Source organism: Anolis carolinensis, chromosome 2, assembly GCF_035594765.1.
Source record: "Anolis carolinensis isolate JA03-04 chromosome 2, rAnoCar3.1.pri, whole genome shotgun sequence".
Lineage (NCBI taxonomy): Eukaryota > Metazoa > Chordata > Lepidosauria > Squamata > Dactyloidae > Anolis > Anolis carolinensis.
Genome location: NC_085842.1, coordinates 177,676,524 through 177,702,919, shown reverse-complemented (window position 1 = coordinate 177,702,919; position 26,396 = coordinate 177,676,524). Strand labels below are relative to the sequence as shown.

The window sequence follows — 26,396 nt, the reverse complement described above, 5'->3', positions numbered from 1 at the left end:
AATGGAGAACATGTGCCAACGTGCACATAAGTGTGTTTGCGTGTGTTTGCATAAGGAGTGCTCTGGCTGGCAAAAAGGCAAACAAGCCGAAAAAGAACTTGATCTTTAAACAAACCTGTTTCACATGCTTCACAGAAAAAAAACACAAATTTCCACAAACCCACAAGTCAAAGAAGACATATATCGCGTCATGCTTTTTGTTTAAAGTGCAAATAACTGGTGGGGCCAAAAGGTTTCTTTTCAAGTGGCTAAGCAAACATTCAGAACCACCCTTTGGAAGTTTCTTCATGAAACTCTGGAAGACAGGACCTGTAACAAAAGCCAAGACTCCTGGTCAGCCAACTTTTCAGTTGGCAAAGCCAGACGGGTCACTCTCAATAGCCGGCACATTAAAAATACTTGTATGGATTGCTCTAGCACAGTGGTTCTCAACCTGTGGATCCCCAGGTATTTAGGCCTATAACTCCCAGAAATCCCAGACAGTTTACCAGCTGTTAGGATTTCTGGGAATTAAAGGACAAAACATCTGGGAACCCACAGGTTGAGAACCATTGCTCTAGCATGATGTAGTGGCTAAGAAGGCATTTATACTGTACAATTAATGCAGTTTGACAGCACTTTGTCATGGCTCAATCCTATGGAATCATGGCAGTTGTAATTTCCCAAGGTCTTTAGTCTTCTCTTCTAAAAAATACTGGTGCCTCACTAAACCACTATCCCCTAGTTTTCATCGCACTGAGCTACGGCAATTAAGTGGTATCAAACTGTATTAATTCTGCACCTTAGGCAGACGAGTCCAAATCCCCACTCCATTGGGCCAATTACTATTTTCTTGCTTTGTCCAATGTCTTAAGAATTTTTGCGAGGATAAAGTTGCAGGAGGATGAGGAGAAAAAGAACCATATACATTGCTTTGTGTTCTTGGGCTGGCTGTCAGCAAATGGATTTTAAAATAACAAACAAACATTACCCTATGAGGTGGACAGGGAGATGGTGCCCTGTCTTGTTCAATGGCCTTCCGTGACAGAAACACACCAAATAATGACAAGGAGACCGTGGAACCACTTAAACCAGTGGTTCTCAACCTGTGGATCCCCAGATGTTTTGGCCTTCAGCTCCCAGAAATCCTAACAGTTGGTAAACTGACTGTGATTTCTGGGTCAAAAAATCTGGGGCCCCACAGGTTGAGAACCACTGCCTTAAACAATACCTGGAATCAGAGAAAGATCAGACGTTGGCTAGTAAATTGGGGCTGAATCCGGACAAGACAGACTTAACGCTGGATAAAAGCAGCAGAGGAGTGGGGAGCTGATCACACAAGCTCAGGAACTGACTCAAAGCATTTAAGAGGCTGGCTTCATCCTGGTTCCTCAGTATCTGCAGCTTCACAGCCACGGAGAACTCATTTTTTCACCCAAAGTCCCCTCTCTCAATATGTGCTCCTATCCCATAATTGGTTTCACCGTGCAATATGGTTTACCCCTACATATACCGATACATATTATGGGGCCTATTTTGCAGTGTCTCACAATTTTGCTTATCTTGGTTCAAGGCGTCCAATTCACTGATTCTTAAATTGTGGGTCCCAACCACAAATGGGTTAGCCCTTAGCTCAATGTTGGGGGGTCACAAAAAACATAGCCACAGGAAAACCATTTGCACCAATCCACAACAACATGCACAGTTCACAGTGTACTCCGCAGAAAACACTTCAACTCTACTTCACAAAAAGGGAAAATTGGTCTCTTTGGTAAGCCTTGCAAAGGGTGATAAGTTATTAGTACAGGCAGTGCCCAAATTATGGACAAGATGGACTCTGTAGGTTTGTTCTTAAGTTAAATTTGATTGTAAGTCGAAACAGGTGCAATTTTTAAGTGTAACTCCAGCCAGAAATCTACATTTTTTTAGTTTCTGATAGGACAGCGAAGGGTGAGCAGCACCCCTGTGGTGCTTGTTTTGATGTCTGTGCCCCTGTTCAGAAGATTTCAACTCACGTTCTGTCCCTGTGAGAATTGGATTTTGAACAAATTGATTTGTTGTGGAAACAAGGATTGATGAGAAAGCTTCAGTGGAGACACCTTTTCCCATAATAACTCTTTCAGGAGTGGATTTCCCATAAGAGGGGTAGATTTCTCTCATTTCTTGTTCTTAACTAAGAGTCATTTGTAAGCTGAATGTTTATAACTAGTTGAATGCCCGTAAATGCTTGATTTTTGTGCCTTTTTATATACCTAAAAATTTATTGGGCAGAAAGGGGTAGTGAGTGGAAAAAGTTGAAGAAGCCATACTCTAAATCAGGGGTCCCCAAACTAAGGCCCGGGGGCCGGATGCGGCCCTCCAAGGTCATTTACCTGGCCCCCACCCTCAGTTTTAGACTTAGGCTGAAATGACTTGAAGGCACACAACAATAATTCTACTTGAGTATTGCATTGGCCAGAAGCAGGCCCACACTTCCCATAGAAATCCTGATAGGTTTACTGTATGTTCGTTAAAACTGTTTTTATTTTTAAATATTGTATTGTTCTTTCATTTACTAATATTGTGCTATGGTAATTAATATAATATATTATGTATACATATAATATTGATACTAATATTATCATGTAATACAATATAATACGAATAATAATACAATATAATATTAATTATATATTATACTAGCTGTGCCCGGCCACGCATTGCTGTGGCTTAGTCTGGTGGTGTTGGTCAGTCTACATTAGGTTGTATTTATGCTGTGACCTCCACCCTTCTTTATATTCACATTAGTAGTAGTATTTGAAGTCTGTTACCTTCTTCAATTTTTGTGTTGATTGATAATTGCTTGAGATCCCTGTTGTCTTTGGTTTGTTGTTAATTTGTGATGTCTGATTCTGCCGAGTGCGGTTTACATCTTATTGTGGTACAATAGTCTTTTTTTTTTTGCCTGTGTAGGTGTTTATTATTGTTGTTGTTGTAGTGGTCATGAAGGCTGGATAAGTTAGATGCTACTGTATTATTTTTTGGAGGCCCAGTGTAGCACTGACTGGCCTCTCAGCCTCAGTGCCTGGCTGCTTCTTGCCTGTGATGGTGTAGATTCTTATTGTTGTTGTTATCATTGTTATTATTGTAATTGGTTTTTTTTTTTGGAGGCCAAGTGTGAATGTAGGGATTGGGGAGGTGGATGAGCACTGAATGGCCTTGTAGACTCAGTGCATGGCTGATTCTTGCCTGTGTAGGTGTTTATTATTAGTGGGTGAGTGGATGGATAGATAGAGTGGGTGCTCTCCTTGTTTCCTTTATTCCTATGCTGTTCCCTTTCTCTGCTCCGATCCTGAGCTCGCTGATAAGAACACACTGGTCAGAAAGGAGGGTAAATATAACCGGATCAATGGTCTTTCTCTCCCTTTTGCTCTTGGCCTTCCGGGCAGAGAGGGAGGGTTCTTGTCCTTGGCGTTCCTTCGCTTCCCTTCCCTTCCTCCTTCCTTCATTCTATCCGTCCCAGCCTTTCCTGCCTGCGGAGCCATGGGACTGGGTCAATGGGTTGGATGGCGGGGAAAGGGAGAAGGAAGAGGCCTCTAATTGAAATGCATGGACTCCATGCCATGGGGTGCTGGAATTTGTAGTTTGCATCCAGTCCAACCCCTTTCTTTCTTTTTGTCATGGAGGAAGAACCCACCCAAACCTCTCAGACAGATGGCTATCCGGTTAAGTTGTGTTGTTATAGTCACAATGCGTTGTTGTGATTTTTTTTGGGTCCAGATTGTGGTTTTGTGGTGTGGTTGTGTTGTTACAACCGGGAAGGAAGGCTTTTGTGTTGTGTTGCCAAGTTTCATATTTCTGGGGCGTTTAGTTGTGTTGTTATAGTCACGATGCATTGTTGTGAGTTTTCTGGGTCCGGATTGTGGTTTTGTGGTGTGGTTGTGTTCTTACAACTGGAAGGCAAGGCTTTTGCGTTGTGTTGTCAAATTTTGTATTTCTGGGGTGTTTAGTTGTGTTGTTATAGTCACAATGCGTTGTTGTGAGTTTTGTGGGTCCAGATTGTGGTTTTGTGGTTTGGTTGTGTTGTTACAACCGGGAGGCAAGGCTTTTGCATTGTGTTGTCAAGTTTTGTATTTCTGGGGCGTTTAGTTGTGGTGTTATAGTCACGATGCATTGTTATGAGTTTTGTGGGTCCAGATTGTGTTTTGTGGCGTGATTGTGTTGTTACAACCGGGAGGCAAGGCTTTTGCGTTGTTTTGTCAAATTTTGTATTTCTGGGGCATTTAGTTGTGTTGCTATAGTCACTATGTGTTGTTGTGAGTTTTGTGGGTCCGGATTGTGGTTTTGTGGTGTGGTTGTGTTGTTACAACCGGGAGGAAAGGCTTTTGCGTTGTGTTGTCAAGTTTTGTATTTCTGGGGCATTTAGTTGTGTGGCAACTTTCGTATTTCTGGGGCGTTTAGTTGTGTTTTTATAGTCACGATGCTTTGTTGTGAGTTTTGTGCATCCGGATTGTGGTTTTGTGGTGTGGTTGTGTTGTTACAACCAGGAGGCAAAGCTTTTGCGTTGTGTTGTCAAGTTTTGTATTTCTGGGGCATTAAGTTGTGTGCCAAGTTTCGTATTTCTGGGGTGTTTAGTTGTGTTGTTATAATCACGATGCGTTGTTGTGAGTTTTGTGGGTCCAGTGTGGTTTTGTGGTGTGATTGTGTTGTTACAACCGGGAGGCAAGGCTTTTGCGTTGTGTTGCCAAGTTTTGTATTTCTAGGGCGTTTAGTTGTGTTGTTATAGTCATGATGTGTTGTTGTGAGTTTTGTGGGTCCGGATTGTGGTTTTGTGGTGTGGTTGTGTTGTTGTAACCGGGAGGCAAGGCTTTTGCATTGTTGCCAAGTTTCGTATTTCTGGGATGTTTAGTTTTGGTGTTATAGTCACTGAGCCCGCAACTTTATCCTTTTATATATATAGATATTAAATGTAATATTACTAACAATGTTACAGTATATTGGTATAGTACAATATAATACAGTAGAGTCTCACTTATCCAACATTCTGGATTATCCAACGCATTTTTGTAGTCAATGTTTTCAATACAACTGAGACTCTACTGTAATATATAATGCTAATATTTTGCTATGCTAATAATATAATATATTGTATGTACATAAAACTTGTAGCCGCTCTGAGTCCCCTTCGGGGTGAGAGAGGGTGGGGTATAAATGTAGTAAGTAAACAAATAATTGTTGTTGGGGTTTTTTTGCACTACAAATAAGACATGTGCATACGAATTTGTTGGGGTTTCCCCCCCCCCCAAATGATAATTTAGCCCCCCAACAGTCTGAGGGACCATGAACCAGCCCTCCACTTAAAAAGTTTGAGGACCCCTGCTCTAAATCATGTTCCTTCATGATGTGTTTTTGCAATACAGTGTTCCCTTGCTACTTCGCGGTTCACTTTTCGCTCCCTCCCTGTTTTGCGGGTTTTCAGTTAATATTAATGTACACATTTATTGCGGTATTTTTGCTGTTTAGTGGATTTTTGCGGAGTGCAAAGAGTTTTGGAAGGGGGAAAAGAGAGAAATAAAGGGGCGGGGGGGGGGGGGGTAGGAAAGGGTTGGAAATAAAAAGGGTTGGAAGGCTAACCTACTCGGACAACGAGGGATTGCCTAAGCAGTTTGAAACCACTTATGCTGCCATGGCTCAAGGATATGGAATCAGGGGTTGTAGATTTACAAAGCAAAGAGTTCTGATTTCTTGCCAAACTAAAAAAAAAAACTCTCAGGAATCCATAGCATTGAGCCATGGTGTCTAACTGCATTCATTCTGCAGTGTGGATGCAACCCAACTTTCAACCTACAGTAGAGTCTCACTTATCCAACATTCGCTTATCCAATGTTCTGGATTATCCAACGCATTTTTGTAGTCAATCTTTTCAATACATCGTGATATTTTGGTGCTAAATTTGTAAATACAGTAATTACTACATATTACTGCTTTTTTGTCAAATTTGTTGTATAACATGATGTTTTTGTCCTTAATTTGTAAAATCATAACCTAATTTGATGTTTAATAGGCTTTTCCTTAATCCCTCCTTATTATCCAACATATTCGCTTATCCAACATTCTTCCGGCCCGTTTATGTTGGATAAGTGAGACTCTACTGTATTTCAAATTCCCCAATTACAACACTGAAGGGAAAACAATGACTTTGCAGATGCTCTTTTTGCATTAATAAAAGAAGAAGGGGGGATAGTGAATTTTTGCATTCAGTGTTGATGCACGAACTGTACTTCATGCACCCTGTGCAGATTATTATACAAAACGTGGCCCTGGAAGAAAAAAACCAGCATAAATGAGCTTGCTCCATTTGTCCCATTCACAAGGGAGAGCCCCGCGCCCAGGTTGGCTTTATGCAAAGGAGGGATGCTTCGCCTTGAGCTCGCCTTTGCACAGCCGCCCATTCATTCATTCATTGAGTCATCGTCATTACGCAGAGAGAGAGAGAGAAGCTTCCGGGAGATTACCAGCAGCCTCCGTTCCTCTCATGCAGACGCAGCATTAAGCTAGCCCCACACCCAAACTGGAAGAAACCTGTTCTGCCCGGATCTGCTCTCACACTAGCGGCGGCGGCGGCACGAGCTCGAACCTGGGAGAGGAAGCGCGCGCACGCGATGCCGGGGAAGGGGAAAAAGAGACAGGAAGGGATCGCGCATGCGTAGGACTGGGCCGCTGGGGGGCGCTTCCCCCTGTGACTATGTGTATACACACACTCCCTACCTATCATCTATCTGTTAATAATATGTGTATATGTGTGTGTGTGTATATATATATATATATGTGTGTGTGTGTGTGTGTGTGTGTGTGTATGTATATATAGATAGATAGATAGATATAGATATATATACACACACACAAACATATACATATACACACACACAATAACAGATAGGTAGTGTGTGTATCATCTATTAATTTTAGTGTGTTTATATATACACATATACGCACACATATATGTATACACATAAGGTAAAGGTAAATTATTATTATTATTATTATTATTAAACTTTATTTGTAACCCGCTAGCATCTCCCGAAGGACTCGATGCGGCTTACAAAGGCCAAGGCCTCAACACACAATATAATAATACAAAACAAAAAGCAAATTAAAAACAATTAAAACAGTATAAACAACAAGCAATAACAATACGCTAAAACACAATAGAACTGGGCCGGGCCAGAGTAATGGGTACAAGATTAAAAGTGCTGATGTGACAGGCGATATATAAGGCTTATAGGGCAAGTGCAGAGTGCGATATGCGATCTTAATTCTAATAAAGTGCTTATGGGACTTGGTATTGGAGATTTCCTATTAATCTGGGAAGGCACATTGGAACAGCCAGGTCTTCAAGTTCTTTCTGAAGACTGCCAATGTAGGGGCCTGTCTGAGAAAGGTTTCCCCTGACGTTAAGTCCAGTCGTGTCCGACTCTGGGGGTTGGTGCTCATCTCCATTTCTAAGCCGAAGAGCCGGCGTCGTCGGTAGACACCTCCAAGGTCATGTGGCCGGCATGACTGCATGGAGTGCCATTACCTTCCCGCCGGAGCGGTACCTATTGATCTACTCACATTTGCATGTTTTCGAACTGCTAGGTTGGCAGGAGCTGAGGCTAACAGCAGGAGCTCATTCCGCTCCCGGGATTTGAACCTGGGACCTTTCAGTCTGCAAGTTCAGCAGCTCAGCGCTTTAACACACTGCGCCACCACCAGGGGCCCATGTAGTCACATAGACATGCACAAATTAATAATAGATTATATATAGGTTGAGTGTGTGTATCATCTATTATTAATTCTAGTGTGTGTGTATACGCACATATACGCATGCACACACATATATAAATACAGTAGAGTCTCACTTATCCAAGCCTCGCTTATCCAAGCCTCTGGCTAATCCAAGCCATTTTTGTAGTCAATGTTTTCAATATATCATGATATTTTGGTGCTAAAGTCATAAATACAGTAATTACAACATAACATTACTGCGTATTGAACTACTTTTTCTGTCAAATTTGTTGTATAACATGATGTTTTGGTGCTTAATTTGTAAAATCATAACCTAATTTGATGTTTAATAGGCTTTTCCTTAATCCCTCATTATCCAAGATATTCGCTTATCCAAGCTTCTGCTGGCCCGTTCAGCTTGGATAAGTGAGACTCTACTGTATACACACACACTCTATCATCTATCTGGTATTCATGTGTGTATGTGTACATACATATATATACACATGCACAAATTAATAACATTATAACATTAAATGTGTTGGATAATCCAGAACGTTGGACAAGTGAGACTCTACTGTAATATCTTTGATATCACTTTGATGTTGATGTTGGGTTTGTTTTTGATTTGGGTGGCTTTGGTTGTTTTGTTGAATGCCCTGAGACTCCATGGGGAGATAGGGTAGGATATAAATCAAGTTTATTCTTATTAAAGTAAATTATGATGGAGTCAGTAGTACAGCAGGTTAAACCGCTGAGCTGCTAAACTTGCTGACCAAAAGGTCGGCGGTTCAAATCCGGGGAGCGGGATGAGCTCCTGCTGTTAGCCCCAGCTTCTGCCAACCTAACAGTTCGAAAACATGCAAATGTGAGTAAATCAATAGGTACCGCTTTGGTGGGAAGGTAATGGCGCTCCATGCAGTCATGCCAGCCACATGACCTTGGAGGCGTCTACGGACAACACCAACTCTTCGGCTTAGAAATGGAGAAGAGCACCAACCCCCAGAGTCAGACATGACTGGACTTAACGTCAAGGGAAACCTTTACCTTAACCTAACAAAAAGTGCATTTTAGTAATCTAATTGAACTTGCTTAGTAGCTAACTATAGGCTAATGTAGCCAGATCTGACTGCTCCAAGATCTCTTCTTTAACATTATTAGCCAAGGCTAGACAAATGAAGGACTTTGAGGTGCAGGAGCTGATTTTGTAAGGACGGGGTGGGCCGCATCCGCAGTTTTATTGGTTTTTTGTTTTGGTTGGGTGAAGGACTAGCACTCTTTGGCAGAGAAGCTCTAGTAAAACTAGTTTCCAAGATTCCATAGACTTGAACCACTGCAGTTAAGGATTGTATGTTTTTCGGGCTGTATGGCCATGTTCCAGAAGTATTCTCTCCTGAAGTTTCGCCCACATCCTCTGAGAATGCCTGCCATAGATGTGGGCGAAATGTCAGGAAAGAATACTTCTGGAACATAGCCATACAGCCTGAAAAACATACAACAACCCTGTGATCCCGGCCATGAAAGCCTTCAACACACTGCAGTTAATTTTATTGCAGTTAATTTTACTGTGTATTTTTGTGTGTGTGGGTGTGTGTGGGTGTGTGTGTGTCAGGAGCGACTTGAGAAACTGCAAGTCGTTTCTAGTGTGAGAGAATTGGCCGTCTACAAGGATGTTACCCACGGGATGTCCGGATGTTTTTACCATCCTTGTGGGAGGCTTCTCTCATGTCCCCGCATGGGGAACTGGAGCTGACAGAGGGAGCTCATCCACACCTTCCCTGGGTAGGATTCGAACCGGCAACCTTAATGTCAGCAACCCAACCTTCAAGTCAGCAGTCCTGCCGGCATAAGGGTTTAATCCACTGCGCCATTGGGGGTTCCATCCTCATTGTAGAATGAATGCAATTTGACAAAGCTTGAACTACCAGGGAGAGCTCCATGCAATGGGAATCCATGGACCAGCAGCTCTTTTCGGTAGGGAAGGCTCAAGGCCGAGCCAGTGGCTCAATGCTCTAGCCCAGGCATGGGCAAAGTTTGACTCGCCAGGTGTTTTGGACTCCAACTCCCACAATTCCTAACAGCCAGTAGGCTGTTAGGAATTGTGGGAGTTGGAGTCCAAAACACTTGGCGGGTCGAAGTTTGCCCATGCCCAGGCTATAGCACTGAGCCACTGGCAGGTCCAAGATTTCATTCATCCGTCACCGTGGAAAGTTTGGAAGGGATATCAATGAGTCCCCTTCTCTCTCTCCCCGCAATGCGCACGCGCGTTTCCATGCCGCCGCTACACTATCTCTTCTCCGCGTGTGTGTGCGTGCGCGCGCGCTGTCTCAAACCTCCTTCGCTTCCTTTCCTCGCGCAGCGCACGCGACGGCGCCTCCTTGAATTGCAGTTCGCTTGCAATGGCCAAGAGCGACCCCGGCGCGCACATGGCGCTGCTGAGATTTCCCCCACCCCCCGTGCGCGCGCGCGCCGGGCCCGCCGGCAAAGACCGGCTCGAGCCGGTATCTATATATAAAGACAAATAGCTCAGCCAGAGTAGGTCAGTAGGTACAGGCGGCAGCTGGGAAAGGAACCTAAGAGAGGAAAGGAGAGAGAAAGAGGTGGAGGGGGAAAAGGCAGGAGAGGGAACAAAGCCAAAGCCACGGGTGAAGCGAGCCTGAAGGGCATGGGGCAGCCTTGGCACAAGGAGAGAGAGCCCAGCGTTGGATGAGGGTCTCCTCTCTCTATATATATATCTCTCTATATACACAGATCTGCTCTGTTAAAGCGGAAGGGATGTTGCTGACCAGGTCGTAGCATCAGCTGCGTTTCTGAGGGGCTTTGGCGGGAAGAAGCCTCCTTTTCAGCAGCAGCAGCAACACCTTCTTCTGGCCTGGTAAGTGGACACGAGTTGGCTTCTCTTGTGCCCACACTTTACAATATATACAGTAGAGTCTCACTTATCCAAGCTAAACGGGCCGGCAGAAGCTTGGATAAGCGAATAACTTGGATAATGAGAGATTAAGGAAAAGCCTATTAAACATCAAATTAGGTTATGATTTTACAAATTAAGCACCAAAACATCATGTTCGACAACAAATCTGACAGAAAAAGTAGTTCAATACGCAGTAATGTTACGTTGTAATTACTGTATTTATGAATTTAGCACCAAAATATCACGATATATTGAAAACATTGACTACAAAAATGGCTTGGATTATCCAGAGGCTTGTACTGTACTTGTTGTACTTGTACTGTACTATATATTGAAACAGAACCTAAGTCCCTTCTTTAAAATGATGCAACCCAGGGACCACAAAGTGATGGAGGGATTATTTCCTCCTCCCTCTGCATCCCAAGGAATGCTTTCTTAAGGAGAAAAATGGCTTTTTTTCACCCCACTTTTACTTTGTCCATCAGACCAACTTGCCATGCAGCTATTACTAGGCTTGCCTCTCTCTGTATTTCAAGGTTGGTTCAAAACTTGTCATGAATAATAACAATAGCACTGTTTCTTCGAAGGTTTTCATGGTCGGAATCACTGGTTTGCTGTGAGTTTACCGGGCTGTCTGGACATGTTCCAGAAGCATTCTCTCCTGATGTTTCACCCACATCTATGGCAGACTTCCTCAGAGATTGTGAGGTCTGTTGGAAACTAGGCATGTGGGGTTTATATATCTGTGGAAAAAAGAATTATTGTCTGCTTGAGGCAATTGTGAATGGTGCAATTTGCCACTTCATTAGCATTGAATGGCCTTGCAGCTTCAAAGCCTGGCTGCTTCCTTCTTGCAGGAATCCTTTGTTGAGATGTGTTAACTGGCCCTGATTGATTCATGTCTGGAATTTTTCTGTTTTCTGAGTGTTGTTCTTTATTTTACTGTTCTGATTTTAGAATTTTTAAAAATACTGGTAGCCAAATTTTGTTCATTTTCATGGTTTCCTCCTTTCTGTTGAAATTGTCCACATGCTTATGGATTTCAATGGCTTCCCGGTGTAGTTTGACATCTGGCTACCAGTATTAAAAAACTGTAAAATCAGGACAGTAAATAAAAAACACCACTCGGAAAGCTGAAGAATTCCAGACAAAAACAATCATGGCCAGCTAACACCTCCCAACAAAGGATTCCCCAGGCAGGGAGCAGCCAGACTTTGAAGCTGCAAGGCCATTCAATGCTAATCAATGTGGTTAATTGCAACATTCACATTTGCCTCAAGCAGACAAGAGTTCTTTCTTCCACCCTGTTTCTTCCACAGATATAAAAACCCCACTTACCTAGTTTCTAATAGATCTCATAAGCTCTGAGGATGCCTGCCATAGAGAGCATTCCAGGAGAGAATGCTTCTGGAATATGGCCATACAGCCCGGAAAATTCACAGCAATCCAACAATAGTACTGCTACAACTAATAATAATATTCATATTTCTAATATATGTAATTTATGTTGTGGATATATGAGTTGTCATTGTTTCCCAAAGAAACAACCGCCACAACAATGGGACAATAGCAGCATTTTATGCCTCTTCCACACAACTGTATAAAATCCACACTGAACTGGATTATATGGCAGTGTGGACATAATCCAGTTCAAAGCAGATATTGTGGATTTTCTGCCTCGATATTCTGAGTTATATGGTTGTGTGGAAGGGCCCTTAGAGGCTGTGAATCAAAGGTATAGACTAGATGACCTCTAGCGGTCCCATTTATGATGTAACTGTGGCCAATCAGAAAACATAAAGAGGAGTCTCTCCTTTGCCTTTTGAAGGATTCTCACTTTGGTCACCTCCTCATTCAGGCAAGGAGAGCTTACTGAGTAGAAGAGGTCGGTTAAACATCCAAAGGGGTTTTTTTCCCCCTGGAAGAGGGGTTGTCCCAAAAAGTCACCATACATAGAGGATATTTTAGCCAAATGTAACTTAATGTGAAGAATATTCATTACAAAATTACTCTCATTATATGTGTGTTTATATCAGTGTGTGTGTTATACAGTATGTGTATACAGTATGTGTTATACAGTATGCGTATATGTGTATATAACACATACAGTGTGTGTGTATAATTTCATATGAGTTATATAAAATATGAGTTTGTTCATTTTTCCTATGTATGGAGTCTTTGGGAATCCTCTGTTTTGAAAGAGCCCCAGAGTCTGGGATCCTGCCTAATATTTTACGGCTCAAACTGGTTCAAGGGAGCTGTCCTGTGCAGCTGAAGATTTGCCCAAACTGGATCAGCCCAGCTGCATAGGCTTTTGCCCTAGACTTTCTGCTGTGTGGCCAAAGTATAACGCAAAAGCCGCATGGCAGGAGAACAACCCATGAATGCACTCTCCTTCTGCCCACTGAGCCTTTGTTACATTTAAAACAATCAAACGGGGGATTAAAGCTTGTTCTGTACTAGGCACCTATTCGGATCCTTCCACATTTGTCCAGTCCTGTGGTTTCATAAGCACCTGCGCATTGCAGACTTCTGATAGCAATTGCTGTTATGAGCCAATGCACAAAGTTTCCCCCTTTTAAGTTTACAATGTGTTTGCATTACTTTTTAAATGCACAGTGGCCCTTCACTACTTCGTGGTTCGCTTTTTACGGATTCACTGTTTTCTGGTTCTTCAATAAACTCTAAAAGAATATTATAAATCATTAAAAATTACAATGTACAGCCTAAGGAAGGGAGGAAGGAGAAGCCAAAGGTAGAGAAAAGGAGCCCAAGCGGCAACGGGAGGAGAAGGGGCTGATTTATCAACACACAATTGGGTGATAAAGACTTAAAATAGTGTATAAATAATGTATAAATATATAGTGTTCCTACTTCACAGATTTTCACTTATTGTGGGTGGGCCTGGAACCTAACCCCTGCAATAAGTGAGGGAACACTTTAAAGGTCTTTTAAGACAGCTTCACTCTGAAGTACAGATGGATTTCTTGAGTGGGCAGAGGCAGCATCTAACATGCTGTCTGGGAACCAAGTTCAAAGGGACTACCTCCTCCACTCTGCTTCCCTGAACTCCATGTCTCAGGAAACGTGACAGAAATCCTTTTCTGTCATGGAGGAATCCATTTCAAAGAGTAATACTGCACAGTAATGCTGCTAACAGCAAAGTGATATTTTAGGATATGTCGCATCACATATTCTAATGCACAGACTCTTTTTAGAATAAACCCTAAATATTATTTTGTCTAGATATTTTATTACTATCATCCTAGATAAGCCAGATAAACACAAACCCCAAATTGCAAGTTTAGGATCTTCTTGTCGCTGCTTGTGAAATTTCACATATTTTTTGTGCTTGTCATGGGTTTTTATAACATTGTCTGTCTTGCGCTGTATTTTGAGTCAGATGACTTAATTGCTTGTTCTTAAATGGAAACAGCTGGTCCTTATGAATAAGTACATTTTCTGGTTCCTAGTTCAACTAGTCCAATCTGATCATAAAAGGACAAATTTCCTTCATCTTGAAGCAGCAATCTGATGAAAGGACACAGGCTTATGGCATGGTTTGGCAGAGTGTCCTGATCTCCAGTTCTTCTCTTCTGTTACAGGCAAAAATGACTGTCAAAGCAACAAGAATGTCGTGTATTGCTCCAAGTGTTTATACTAAAGTGCCTGATGGAGGATGGGGCTGGGTTGTGGCTTTTGCTTTCTTCTTTGTGGAAGCCCTGACATACGGAATCATCAAGTCTTTTGGAGTCTTCTTTACGGACTTAATGGAAAGTTTTGATGAAAGTAACAGCAGGATATCATGGATAATCTCAATATGTGTGTTTGTACTAACATTTACAGGTGAGTGTGCCATACATCTTAAACAGCAGACTTTTTAACAACTTGCTCATATTAAGTTAAAGATGCTTAAATCCATTAATTTTGTGGGTTTTAATGTGTCTTATTCTACATATTCAGCTTCTGGGGCTGTTGGTTTTGTCTGTGCATCATTACCAGAAACTAAGATCAGAAAATATAGATGGAAATCACCTGTGCTGATTTCACTGCCTCCCTATAAGGAAGGCGCTGCAATTTAAGGGAAAACTAAGCACTGTAACATTACCAGACTCCAGCTCTTTGGTCAATTATATTGCTGCCTCACACAAAGGAAGGAGATGCTCACATGAATTTACAAATACAATAAGGACAAGGAAAAAGCAAATGAACAAGGAATTTGAGACCTGTACCAGTCCTGTTGTGGTGAATGGGAGGTGTAGAAGGGCAGAATGGCTGGTTTTGGTGTGTTTGGAATAGAAGAAATTTCTTCCATTAAATTTTTTATCCCTTTAAAAATTTATCTCAAGTGTGTCAACTAAATCAAACCAGCTCTTCTTTAAGGAAAGAAAACTCTGGAAGATGATTTCAGAACAATGCAAGCTTGTTTCCATTTTCCAGTTGTTTCCAGACTCAATGAAATCACATTAGATAGGCTTCTTGAAGACTGTTCATTTCTGAAAGAGTGTGTGTATGCTATCTGTTCTGCATTCCTGCACCACATTATGCTGCACGTTACATCACATTATGTGCTGTTTTGTACATGGGATTTTGGAAGGGATAGGGATGATTTCTGGAGCCCTCCAATATTGGTTTTTAAAAATATCCTCACAGTTCCACTCGAGCTGACAAAACTTGCAAGTTCTTAAGAGCATCAAGCCAAGTTATATTTCTTCTTAGAATAATATGCAAGTGCAGCATTATAAAACAAACCCCAGCACAGCTTCTTTTGACAGACTGGCACTTACTGTTGAAATTTTAGGAGAGTGCTAGTGGGCAAAACAACCTTTCTCTCTTTTGCAGCTCCTCTCTCTACAATACTATCTAATCGTTTTGGTCATCGTTTGGTGGTGATGATTGGAGGGTTGCTGATCAGCACTGGGATGGTTGTGGGCTCTTTTGCACGCACCGTTACTGAAATGTACATCTCCATTGGTATAGTCTCAGGTGAGTGGCTGACATCTATCTTAATTTTGCATGATATTTATATTCAGGCTTGTAAGCAGGCCAGGAATTTTAGGGCCCGAAATTCTTGCTTGAGTTTTGTGGGAGTATCTGGCTCTGCTAAATGACCTTAGTTATTGTTAACATGATAGCTCAAATCTTTACAAATCTTGTAACTATCTGACAGAGCATATATCGCTAAGAAATCCACCACAATGTATTCCAAGAAATGGAACAATTACATATATCGCTAATTGGAAGTTGCCAAACTTTCTGCAGGTGGATGCTCAGTAAAAAAAAAATTCAAACAAGGAAGCAAAACTGTAGTCTAGTATCAGCATTCCTTTTATTGTTCTTATCCTAATGGCATTTGTTTGGTATTTATTCACAGGACTAGGATACTGCCTTACCTTTCTTCCAACTGTCACCATTCTGTCACAGTACTTTGAGAAAAAGCGCTCACTAGTCACAGCAGTGGCTTCCACAGGAGAATGCTTTGCCGTCTTCTCTTTTGCACCAGGTTCGAAGCAGACATCTTCGTTTTAACTTTTGCACATGGTCACCTGGACCAGAGAGGAGAACCTTGTTCAGCCTGAGGGCAGAATTAACCTTGAATAAGCATGCCAGTAACTTTTAAGTTAATGGTGGGAGACAACCCACCACTGATGTGCAACATGATTGTATGGTTCTTCACACACTTTTCTTCTTGAAAACACTCCCTCTCCCAGGAGATAGAGTGTGGATTCAAATAAGTTAAGATTTTCAAAGGGGAGCTAACCCCATCATTCCCGGCATTATTCTTACTTGAGGCTTGCAATTAGGCTTTTTAAAATCCTCTAACACTAAGAGAGTTTTTTTAAAGGCTGATTACAGCATAGGGAGTAATTCTATCAAGCCTGGCTCACAGTATTGGAAATATCAGCAATCCCTTTCTCTAAAGCAGTGGTTTCCAACCTTTGGGTTCCCAGATGTTTTGGCCTTCAACTCCCAGAAGTCCTAACAACTAGTAAACTGGCTGGGATTTCTGGGAGTTGTAGGCCAAAACACCTGGGGACCCACAGGTTGGAAACCACTGCTCTAAAGTGAACTCTACATCACACCCCACTCAGCACTGAAATTAAGACTTTAAAATGTAGAAGTTGGAGGGTAGGAAGAATCTCTTGTGTCTAAGCACAGATAGGGAGACTTTACTGACTTGGGAGGGGCACAGCAGCTCAGAGAAGCTGGTAAATGAAAAGGGATTCTCTCGTTCTGCTACCATAAGACACATCAGGCCTGTAGATCAGAGATTTCCTATTCATGGCATTGACTTCATAACTTTATAAGAGATAATATCATTTTTTTCTCCCCTACAAATGTTTGAATAAAATCTGATTTGACATCAACTCTGGGGTAGACACAACTGACACTGGTCTATTATCAACTGGGCTGACTGATTATCAAACACAAGGCCCGTGTCTGCAGATTAGAGCGCCTCTATGGGTCACTTGCTCCTTGTTAAAGCATTTGCCTAGAGTCAGATGAATTTGGGCTTTGCAGTATATAAGGGACCAAACCATAGTAAAGTCTACCAAATTCCAATCCCAAAATCTTCCTGGCCAGACTTTTAAAAGCATACGTTGTTATAAAACATTAATTAATTAATCTCTTATTGAACCAAAATATATCTGGCCTTAATGCAGGAATCTGATGCTTCAACAAAAGCACAGATTATATTTCTTTGCATAATTAGATGTAGAAATCATTTCTCTGTTGCCTTAACCAAAAAGACCTAAATTGTTCCATAAAATAGGACAAAAAGATATTCCATCAAGCTTTCAGAAGGAACACTATTTTGTTAGAACCATCTGTCAATCCATCATTCCTTTCCAAGTAGCCAGATCTTCTTTCTTTTAGAATAAAATTAAAGAACGCCTACTAGCTGGAAATACACTGGAGGGGTGGAGGGCTAAATCTAATACAACTTGAAGGAGGCAGGAATTTCAAGTCTTTGTACAATTCTCTAACCGCCATAGAGAAGCAATATTGGATCAGTGATATTTTTGTCATTAGATATGTTCTAAACCTATACATCCCACTACTGGTTATGTAAATTGAGACGACACAGGAATTTCAACCTGACATTATTTTCCTTTGCAGAACATGTTGTTCTTATGCACAATCCAGTGGGATCCCAGTATAGATTTCCCAAGCTAAATTTCCCCCGGTTGCAAAGCCTGAAAGGCTATTTTAGTATACAAGCCATTTCATCTCTTATGAAACCCAAAACCTGGAGTCTCGGCGGAGTGAATTCCACCAAGCTTACATTAAGGTGTTAAGATGAAATATATTTCCCCAGTACTTTTCCAAAGTGGAATATCCTATGTCTGTAAAACCCATCACTCTTGCCTGTATTACAGAAGCGGAAGCATGTCTTTAGTACTTTATTGTTTCTGATCATTTAACTTACCCTGTTATGGTTGAAGATATAATTCTTCCAGCCGCCCAGCCCCTCTCCCAAAATTGTTGTCTTCATATTGCTAGGGACAGAAAGGAATCCGCATTGGATCTCCTCTCCACATGCCAGGCACACAGTATCTAACTTGGGCTGGTATCTTCTACTCTCACATCCTTATCTTACTACACAGTATGCAGTCTGCATACTATGCAGAGGAGATACGCTTCTTCGGGCAAAGCAGCTGTCTTAATGCGTGAAACTTAAATTATCCTATATGCTCTTTTGTCTTGGGTCTGTGTCAGGGGTTCAGAAAGTCTGTGTGTAATTTTTGAAGTAGGTTTTTATCCCCAAAAAGTGTGCTTTTATATAGCATTATCAACTAAAGCCATCTGCTACAATAATATTTCATTTCCCCCTTATTCTGTAGCCATCACTGCTTTGAAAGAACACATTGGCTGGAGACACAGCCTCTTGTTTGTTGGTCTACTGCAGCTTGGAATCGTGGCTTGTGGGGCGCTGCTACGGCCCATAATAATCAAAGCACAGGAAGTAGTGAAAGTCTCCCCTGTGGAAGAGCAAAGAGAGACAAAGTACATGTTTGAAAATGAACAGACCCGCACCTCTATAGATTCTATTGACTCAGGAGTAGAAGTAACTACCTCACCTCGCAACATGTCTGAAGATGCCAAATTGAAACTGAAAACTGAAGATGAACCAAAGGAAAACACTGAGATGCTTACAGAATCTAGTAGCATTCCAACCAAGGAACCAAAAATCCAACTGCTAGACTTCTCCATATTGAAAGACTATGGTTTTATTTGTTATGCACTTTTTGGTTTATTTGCAACTCTGGGATTCTTTGCCCCTTCCCTATACATCATTCCTCTCGGCATAAGCCTTGGCATCAATAAGGACTCCTCTGCATATATCCTGTCAGCCATGGCAATTGCTGAGGTCTTTGGCAGAATCAGTGCTGGCTGGGTCCTCAACAAAAAACCCATCCGGAAAATATACATTGAACTCATCTCTGTCATTCTGCTGGACGTTGCCCTCTTTGCCTTCCCTCTAGCTTATGAATTTTGGGGACTCATGATGTGTAGCATTTTCTTCGGTTTTATGCTTGGGACTGTAGCAGGCACGCACATTCCTATGTTGGCAGAAGATGATGTCGTTGGCATTGAGAGGATGTCATCTGCCGCAGGAGTTTACGTATTTATTCAAAGTTTATCAGGGTTGGCTGGACCACCCCTTGCAGGTAAAAATGAGTAGCGTCACAGAAATCATCTCAAATGTTTTGCATTGTGTTTAGTGGTTACAGTGCCTGCTCGGAGAGAGCCAGGGAATGGAACCAGTGTTTTCAAAATGAAAAGGTTGAATTACGAGCACCATAAATAGGCAGATACACAGAAACATCATGGGAAGTTGGTGTATTCCTGCAAAAAGCTAGAGCTAGGTGATGAGCAATCTCAGAATACTGAAGGACAGAGGAGATCCTACAGAACATTTATTTATTTGATTTATTCTGATTTTCATCCAATGTGAAACCCAAACAGGTTACATATTTCCAAAAACACACATTCAAACATGTAGTCTTGCTATCTACTGGAGTTTGAATTTAAGACCATCTTTAGATCCCAAAATCCAAGACTTCTTAAGTCCCATTATATACAGTGATGAAGTAAAATGGCAGATAACTCAAATGAACTCTAGAGAAAACTTGATGTTCTGTGACATGACTTAGGGCTACATCAGTAGGTTAGGCCAAAAGTGGATGACTTTTCTTGTGGTCAACCAGAGAACGTCCTAGCCATGGATACACTTCCCTAGCAATGTTTCGTTGTGTAAGGAAACTTGCCTGATGTATTGAAAAGCTTCTGTAGATTTAGTATATTACTGCTACTGTAACATACAATCCTATGGTTGGTTGATCAATTTCAAAAAAATGAATTTTTCATTGAATTGTTGGGGGAAATTATTTGAAAATTGCAGTTCCATGCAGCCCTGTGCAGATTTGTTTAATAACTGCAGCTTTCAAAACAACTTCCAACAACATTCCTAAAACTGTTTACAAGTTTGAGTTCACAAGACGATTGGGCTGAAGTCCAAAGCACATTTACTTGGAAGTACATTTCACTGAAGTCAATGGAACATCATTTTCAGTAAATTAGTGAGCTCACCTTCTAAATAAGGGATATTCAGCTCCAAGCCAAAAAGGATGGGGTGTACACGTTTATACAAGTTTCCCCCTCAGAAACTACTTCTGCAGGAACCTTCCAGCTCCCAAACTGTTTATTTACATACATGCTCCAATTCATGGAGGCTACAGAAGGGAAACATGTAGGTTTTTTTCTCAACATCCCTTCTCTAAGTATAGTATCTATCCCAATCCCCCTTTCCCTAAAAATACAATTTTTTTCTCAGTACTTTCCTATACTGTTTTCCTTTAAACAATTTTAAACAAAATCCCCAGACTGCTTTTTGAACTTGAGAAAGATCATCCTAGGTGATCTATAAATAGCTCTGAAGGGTCCAGTCTTTTTAAGTGGAATGTACAAAGGCATGGTAAATGCAATGGTATAAACTGGAGTTGTTAACATGTTTAATGTATCTCTGCATCTCTCTCCCTATCCAGGAGTACTAGTGGATACTACGAAGAATTACAGCTCTGCGTTCTATTCCTGTGCTGCTGGCATGCTGCTGGCTGCGGTATTTCTTTCTTTGGTGACACCTTGCAAGAAGTGTCAAAGTAAGAAGCAGCCATTACAAGAGAAAGTGTCAAAGACTTTGCAGGAAGTACCAGATGATTTTATAGAACCCGATCTTGGGAAAAATGAGGAGACTGTAAGAAGTTGTGATAGTATGGCTTGAATTTTAAAATATATATTGTTACAAAAGCAAGTCAGCTCCAATTCACCTTCTAAAAACTACACTTTTAAAGGGAATGCAAAATCAAAAATGTGAACAATGTTATCAAACCTTTCAGAAATATTAACATTACTTTTTTTTGTAAACATGGAATGTTAAAATTTGTTCACACGCTCCTACTCAGCATGACATTGTGGTTCAAATTCTCATATTCCCAAAGAGTCACAGGGCACATCTAAATTGCCAGTTCAAAAACCATGGGAAGAAATAATTATGGTAAAAGAAAAATATAATGTGGGACATTGTAACAAACTATCACTTGTTTATTGCCTGCTAATATCTCACATCAAGAAACGCTATAATTAGCAAGAAAAGAATAGTGACACAAGAGAGTTGATTTGGTAAATAATTCTGAATTTCATTCTTTTTTAGTTTTTGTATCAGAGCAAAAGGATTTTTCTAGTTAGTATTTTCAGGGGAAGGGGGATTGGGTTAGATAGTATACTTAGAGCAGGGATGGTGAATCTGTGGCTCTTAAGATGTTGGTTTCCCTCTTCCATCACTCCGTGTATAGCCAATGGCTAAGAATGGGTGAGAGATGGAGGCCAACAACATCTGGAAAGCCACAGGGTCTGTGTGTACCTTAACCTAGAGGATTAACAAGGACTTTGTTTTTAAAACATGCTTGAATTTCATAAATGCTGGGAAGTAGGAAGCTACCACTTCTGTTTTATGGCCAGTTCCTATTTCAGACATTTTTTGAAAAAAAATCTATTTCACTCCTAGGTTTGAATTCTTAACAGTTCAATTTTGTGCTTGCTTATTCAGGACTTTGTAAGCCCCATTACTTTAAATAGGACTTAAATCCAAGGGGATATGAAATTGCAATCTTAAGTTACATCCTGGTGTCCTTACCTTGGAACTGAGTCTCACTGAAAAAGATCAAGAGTTGCTTCTGAGCAGGTTCAAACTGTTGGAAGTCTTTTACTCCCCACTTGGCTGTTAGAAAAAAAGATTGTGTCCTGTTTTAATTTAAAACTAGTATTTATTGTTATTTTAGAAGTATTAGAGTTTGCCTTGTAGAAGAAAATACGTGGATTTTTAAAATACTCTTCGCCAGCCTTTTCGGTGCGTTATTTTGTTAATTATTTCTAAGATATTTTTTTTAAAAAAATATATTTTTTCTATTAAAGAGAGTTGGAAGGCAGGGTATGGACTAAAATGCAGTAAACTTATTGGTGTGCTTCTCACCTGGAATTGAGGCTGATTCCTCTTCCACACTTCCTCTCCAAATACATAATTGCAGCAGGGCCCCACTGCATTCCACCAGCCATTGAACAGCTGCCCTTGCACACCTTAAGGACAGCAGTAATATAACTGGGTGCACCTATGCATCCCATCAGTGGCTGGTGTGATTCAGCTACACCTGTAAGCCCTCCCCAACAGTTGCTGTTCCACAAGAGTACCATGCTATGTTGCATAAGGAAGTACAAAATACCTCTTTCTGCAACATCCTAGAAAAACACATGCGGGCAACATTGGTGTTGTACTGGCATATGAGGATTCGAGCCAATGTTTTTTAAAAAAGGAAGCTCACTCATGCTGTTCTGAAGTACAATCCCCAAAGCACTGGAACTATTGTTTCAAGTGGTAAGGCACTGTAGGCAGGGTCTTGAATAAGTAAAACACTTGAAGTATATTAGGTATGGTATTATTGTGTATGATCACAACAGTGATTTACTGTAAAGTCATAATCATATGGCTGGTCAAAGTATACATAAGTATACATAAATTGCAAACTTCTGTCATTACCTCCATGCAATTCCCACTGATGGCATATGAGTCAAATGTGTCAACCATTTCTTGAGACCTTAGGTACTTGTAAATTTTATACTCGGTAGGTATAGTTTGAAAAACCCAACATTTCTGGAACAGTAGTGCAGTAAAGAAAAAAAAGTGTGCAAGTATGGAAGTTTACATTATAACAAGAATACTTTACAACTGCCAATGGCATCAATGATTGGTCCAAATATTTTAACACTATAACCCTAGATGGATGTTAAATGTAGTAGCACAGACCTCAGATGAGAAAATTGCTGGTGGATTCTGAGGGTGCATAATAGATATAGCTGGATTTTTCTCCCATTTTCAGTCAATTATGTGTAAAGAAAGGGAATTCTAAAATATAGAAATATGTTACCTATTCAATCACTCCTAACTGATAACTATTAAAAGTGACACAAGTTTGCTTGCCCCACTTTTACGCATCTTTTTGTCAACTCAGGGGGACACAACGATACAAAATTGTCTGTTTTGGTTCTTAATACACACTGTACAGATTCAAACATTTCCCCGTATTTTTATGGGGAGCAATGTATAATGATTGCTTTGCTAAGATATGCATGTATGGTCAGGCACAGAAATGAACAATCTAAGACGGGGGACAGGATTTGAATCCTGAATTCCTTCTTTGAAAACCCTGCAATATTAATACGGTCAGGGCTTAAGACCCAGAGTTGCTGGGATGATTTTCAAAAGAGCATGCTTTCAAAATAAGTATCTTTTACATGAAAATACTAGGGTGAGATCTTATTTCAAAGTATGCTTTGTCTAATTCAGTTCAGGGTAGTAATAATGTCAAAAATGCATGAAACAGTGTTCTCACAATTTAGCAAATCAACTCGTGCTCATTGCCTAAAAACTATGTAAATCATGTTGCAGTTTTAAGGTCCTTGGTATACCTTCAGCACTTTATCATATAGAGCAGAATCTCGATAAATTGCAGCAGACATAGAACAGATGCAGCACTCTTGATAAGGCAGTAATTGACTTTTCTGTTCCTGAACTAGTGAGTAAATGAACAAAGCAAGTGTGTCCATAAAATTGTGTTATTTATTTATTTATTTAGCAAGTGTACCTTATCTTTTGTTCACTGCTGTACTTCTAGAAAAGCAGTAAGAATACTGTATAATGGTAAATGCGAGACCTCAATGTGGTCATTATGCTATTAGAACTGTCAAGTTATTATGGCAAGGAACCTAATAGTTGTATGTGGCAAAAGCTAGTTGTCCTGCAGGTTAACGAGGTTCTACTGTATTTTTTTTTCAAAATACTAAATGCCAGATATAACTGACTGCATCATAATTTACTGTATATGTATATGCCATATTAGCATGACCTGGAAGGAGTGTGTTTGTGTGTACAAGAAATCCAAAACTAAACATGATCATAACAAGACTGCTGGTTTGCTCTGTACTGTAATCAGTGAACTCTACAAGTGCTACCAAATACTGAATTTTGCAATAAACCTTTTTTAAAGAAAGAACTTCATTGTTTCAATTTAACAGCTCCTTTTTAAATCTTAAACTTCCCTGTTGATCTCTTAGCCATGACAGTAGTATTTGTTTTTTAGCACGCATGCCAATGCAAATCTCTGAGTGCCACGCCTAATGGATAGATTATTATTATTTATTCCATACAGGAGGCTTTAACTTTGCAAGCAGTAAACCGAAGTTTGGAGTGCTACTCCTTAAAAGGAACTTGTTATTTAACTCATCTGCTCTGACAACAAATTGTTTATTTTTATTGTTATTACAGTCTAGAGTCTCATGTGTTTGCTCCTTACGAATTACTACCATGACACTCCAAAATGCAAGAAAATTTTCTTTAGCTCATTCAAGTGGTGAATTAAGATATTGCAACTAGAAAAGTTTGAGAAAAATGAACTGACTACAAAGCAATTCTTCCCTACCACTTTCTTCCCACCTAGTCACTGCATATAATGCTCCTAACACAATCCATGCGACCCTTTCTCCTCAGTCTCCCATTTTTCAGACTATGAATAGTCTCACCATTGTTGAATTTCACTCAAAAGTGATGAATAAAAACCCCGGTTCATAGCAGCTAAAAATTAACAGTATTCCCTTCCATTAATGCAAAATACAACTACAGTGGGCCCTTTATATGCTTGGATTTGATTCCAGGATACCCCTGCCCCTCCTTGATACCAAAATCCATGGATGATCAATTCCCTGGAATAATAAAACAGTATCCACTATATACAATTGAAAAATCCAGGTTTGTTCTTGGGAATTTTGTTTTTTAGAGCATTTTTAAGCCATTGATTGCTGAATCCATGGAGCCACTGGGCTGATTCTACTTACCAAGGTAGAAGGCATTTCCCCCTTCATGCCATGCAATTTCCCAGCCTATAGTCCTTCCCATTTCTGGGTTTGTCTTTCACTACTTGTTTAGTGTTTGATGTTCTGGCACTCTGCCCAACACAGTTCCCAGCTGTTTGTTTTGGTACTGACCACTTCCTCATGATGCCCTTCTTCTGTGCTTTGTTTCTTGGGGACCAAAATTTTTGAAAAGTTTTCACATTTTGAAAGCTTCAGTGTTTGAGAGCAAGGGAAGAAGTTTGATGGCAGACATGCAAAAAAAGATGGGGGAACTCAAACACTGGCTTCTTTTGTGGGTGTAGGCAACAGGTTAGATGTGGTAAATGAACTTCTTGTGACTAATGTGGTGGTCTCCAAATGTTGGAAAGCGAATAAATGGAGTACATGGGCCTCTGCTTAATACATCAACTGTTTCTCAAACTCTGCTCCTCTAGGTGTTTTGGACTTCAGTTCCCAGAAATCCCAGCCAGCTCACCAGCTGTTAGGAATTGTGATAGCTGAAGTTCCAAACATCTGGAGAAGGAGAGTTTGAGAAATCCTGAACTGGAGAAATAGTATTCCTCTGTGCCCACTGCAATCATGTAGCCTTCAAAACATTGATCTGCTTCTTCTTACAAAGCATGCAACTCTGAGCAGGAACTCTTCAGTTCAATCTGTAATACCTTTATCAGGTGTACTATCCCCCAGTGGCGCAGCAGGTTAAACTGCTGAGCTGCTGAATTTCCTGACCAAAAGGTCGGCGCTTCGAATCTGGGGAGCGGGGTGAGCTCCTACTATTAGCCCCAGCTTCTGCCAACCTAGCAGTTTGAAAACATGCAAATGCGAGTAGATCAATAGGTACTTCGGCGGAAAGGTAACGGTGCTCCATGCAGTCATACCGGCCACATGACCTTGGAAGTGTCTATGGACAACATCGGCTCTTCGGCTTAGAAGAGTCGGACACAACTAGACTTAATGTCAGGAGAAAACCTTTATCTTTACTATTCCCTGGTATATTAAATTTGTAGTAATGCTTTAAATGTCTTTGGTCTATGGTGGATTATCTAAAGTAGTGAAAACAGTTTAAGCATACTGAATACTTTCTTTGCTGATTTCCCCATTAACACAGAAATGTCAATATGGTGGAGCTGTCTTCAATGTTACTGCAAAGCCTTTTCAGTGCCTGAAAGAGACCTGTTTGAACCAGATTTTGGTTGATTTCAGTAAAAACAATGAAGGTTAAAGTGTGCCTAGTATTGGTATAAGCACTATTCTAAACACAAATGACATGTAAGAAAGTTAATTGTAGTCT

General features: G+C 40.7%; 2 protein-coding genes across 4 annotated transcripts in view; one reads left to right on the top strand and one right to left on the bottom strand.

Moving 5' to 3' along the window:
- arsg (arylsulfatase G) overlaps nucleotides 1-16,171 on the bottom strand; it is a 154,947-nt gene extending 138,776 nt beyond the window's left edge. For all 3 annotated transcript variants that reach the window (XM_062971160.1, XM_062971161.1, XM_062971163.1), the window contains exon 1: nucleotides 16,033-16,171. The gene's annotated coding sequence lies outside the window, so the exon portion shown is untranslated. The remainder of the gene's footprint in view (nucleotides 1-16,032) is intronic.
- slc16a6 (solute carrier family 16 member 6) lies at nucleotides 10,235-24,249 on the top strand. The gene is made up of 6 exons (XM_062971164.1): nucleotides 10,235-10,600; nucleotides 14,245-14,485; nucleotides 15,482-15,625; nucleotides 16,014-16,142; nucleotides 18,487-19,314; nucleotides 20,692-24,249. Exons 2-6 carry the CDS (start codon nucleotides 14,251-14,253, stop codon nucleotides 20,925-20,927), a joined length of 1,572 nt encoding a protein of 523 aa, XP_062827234.1. The 5' UTR covers nucleotides 10,235-10,600; nucleotides 14,245-14,250; the 3' UTR covers nucleotides 20,928-24,249.
- Nucleotides 24,250-26,396: the final 2,147 nt, after the last annotated feature.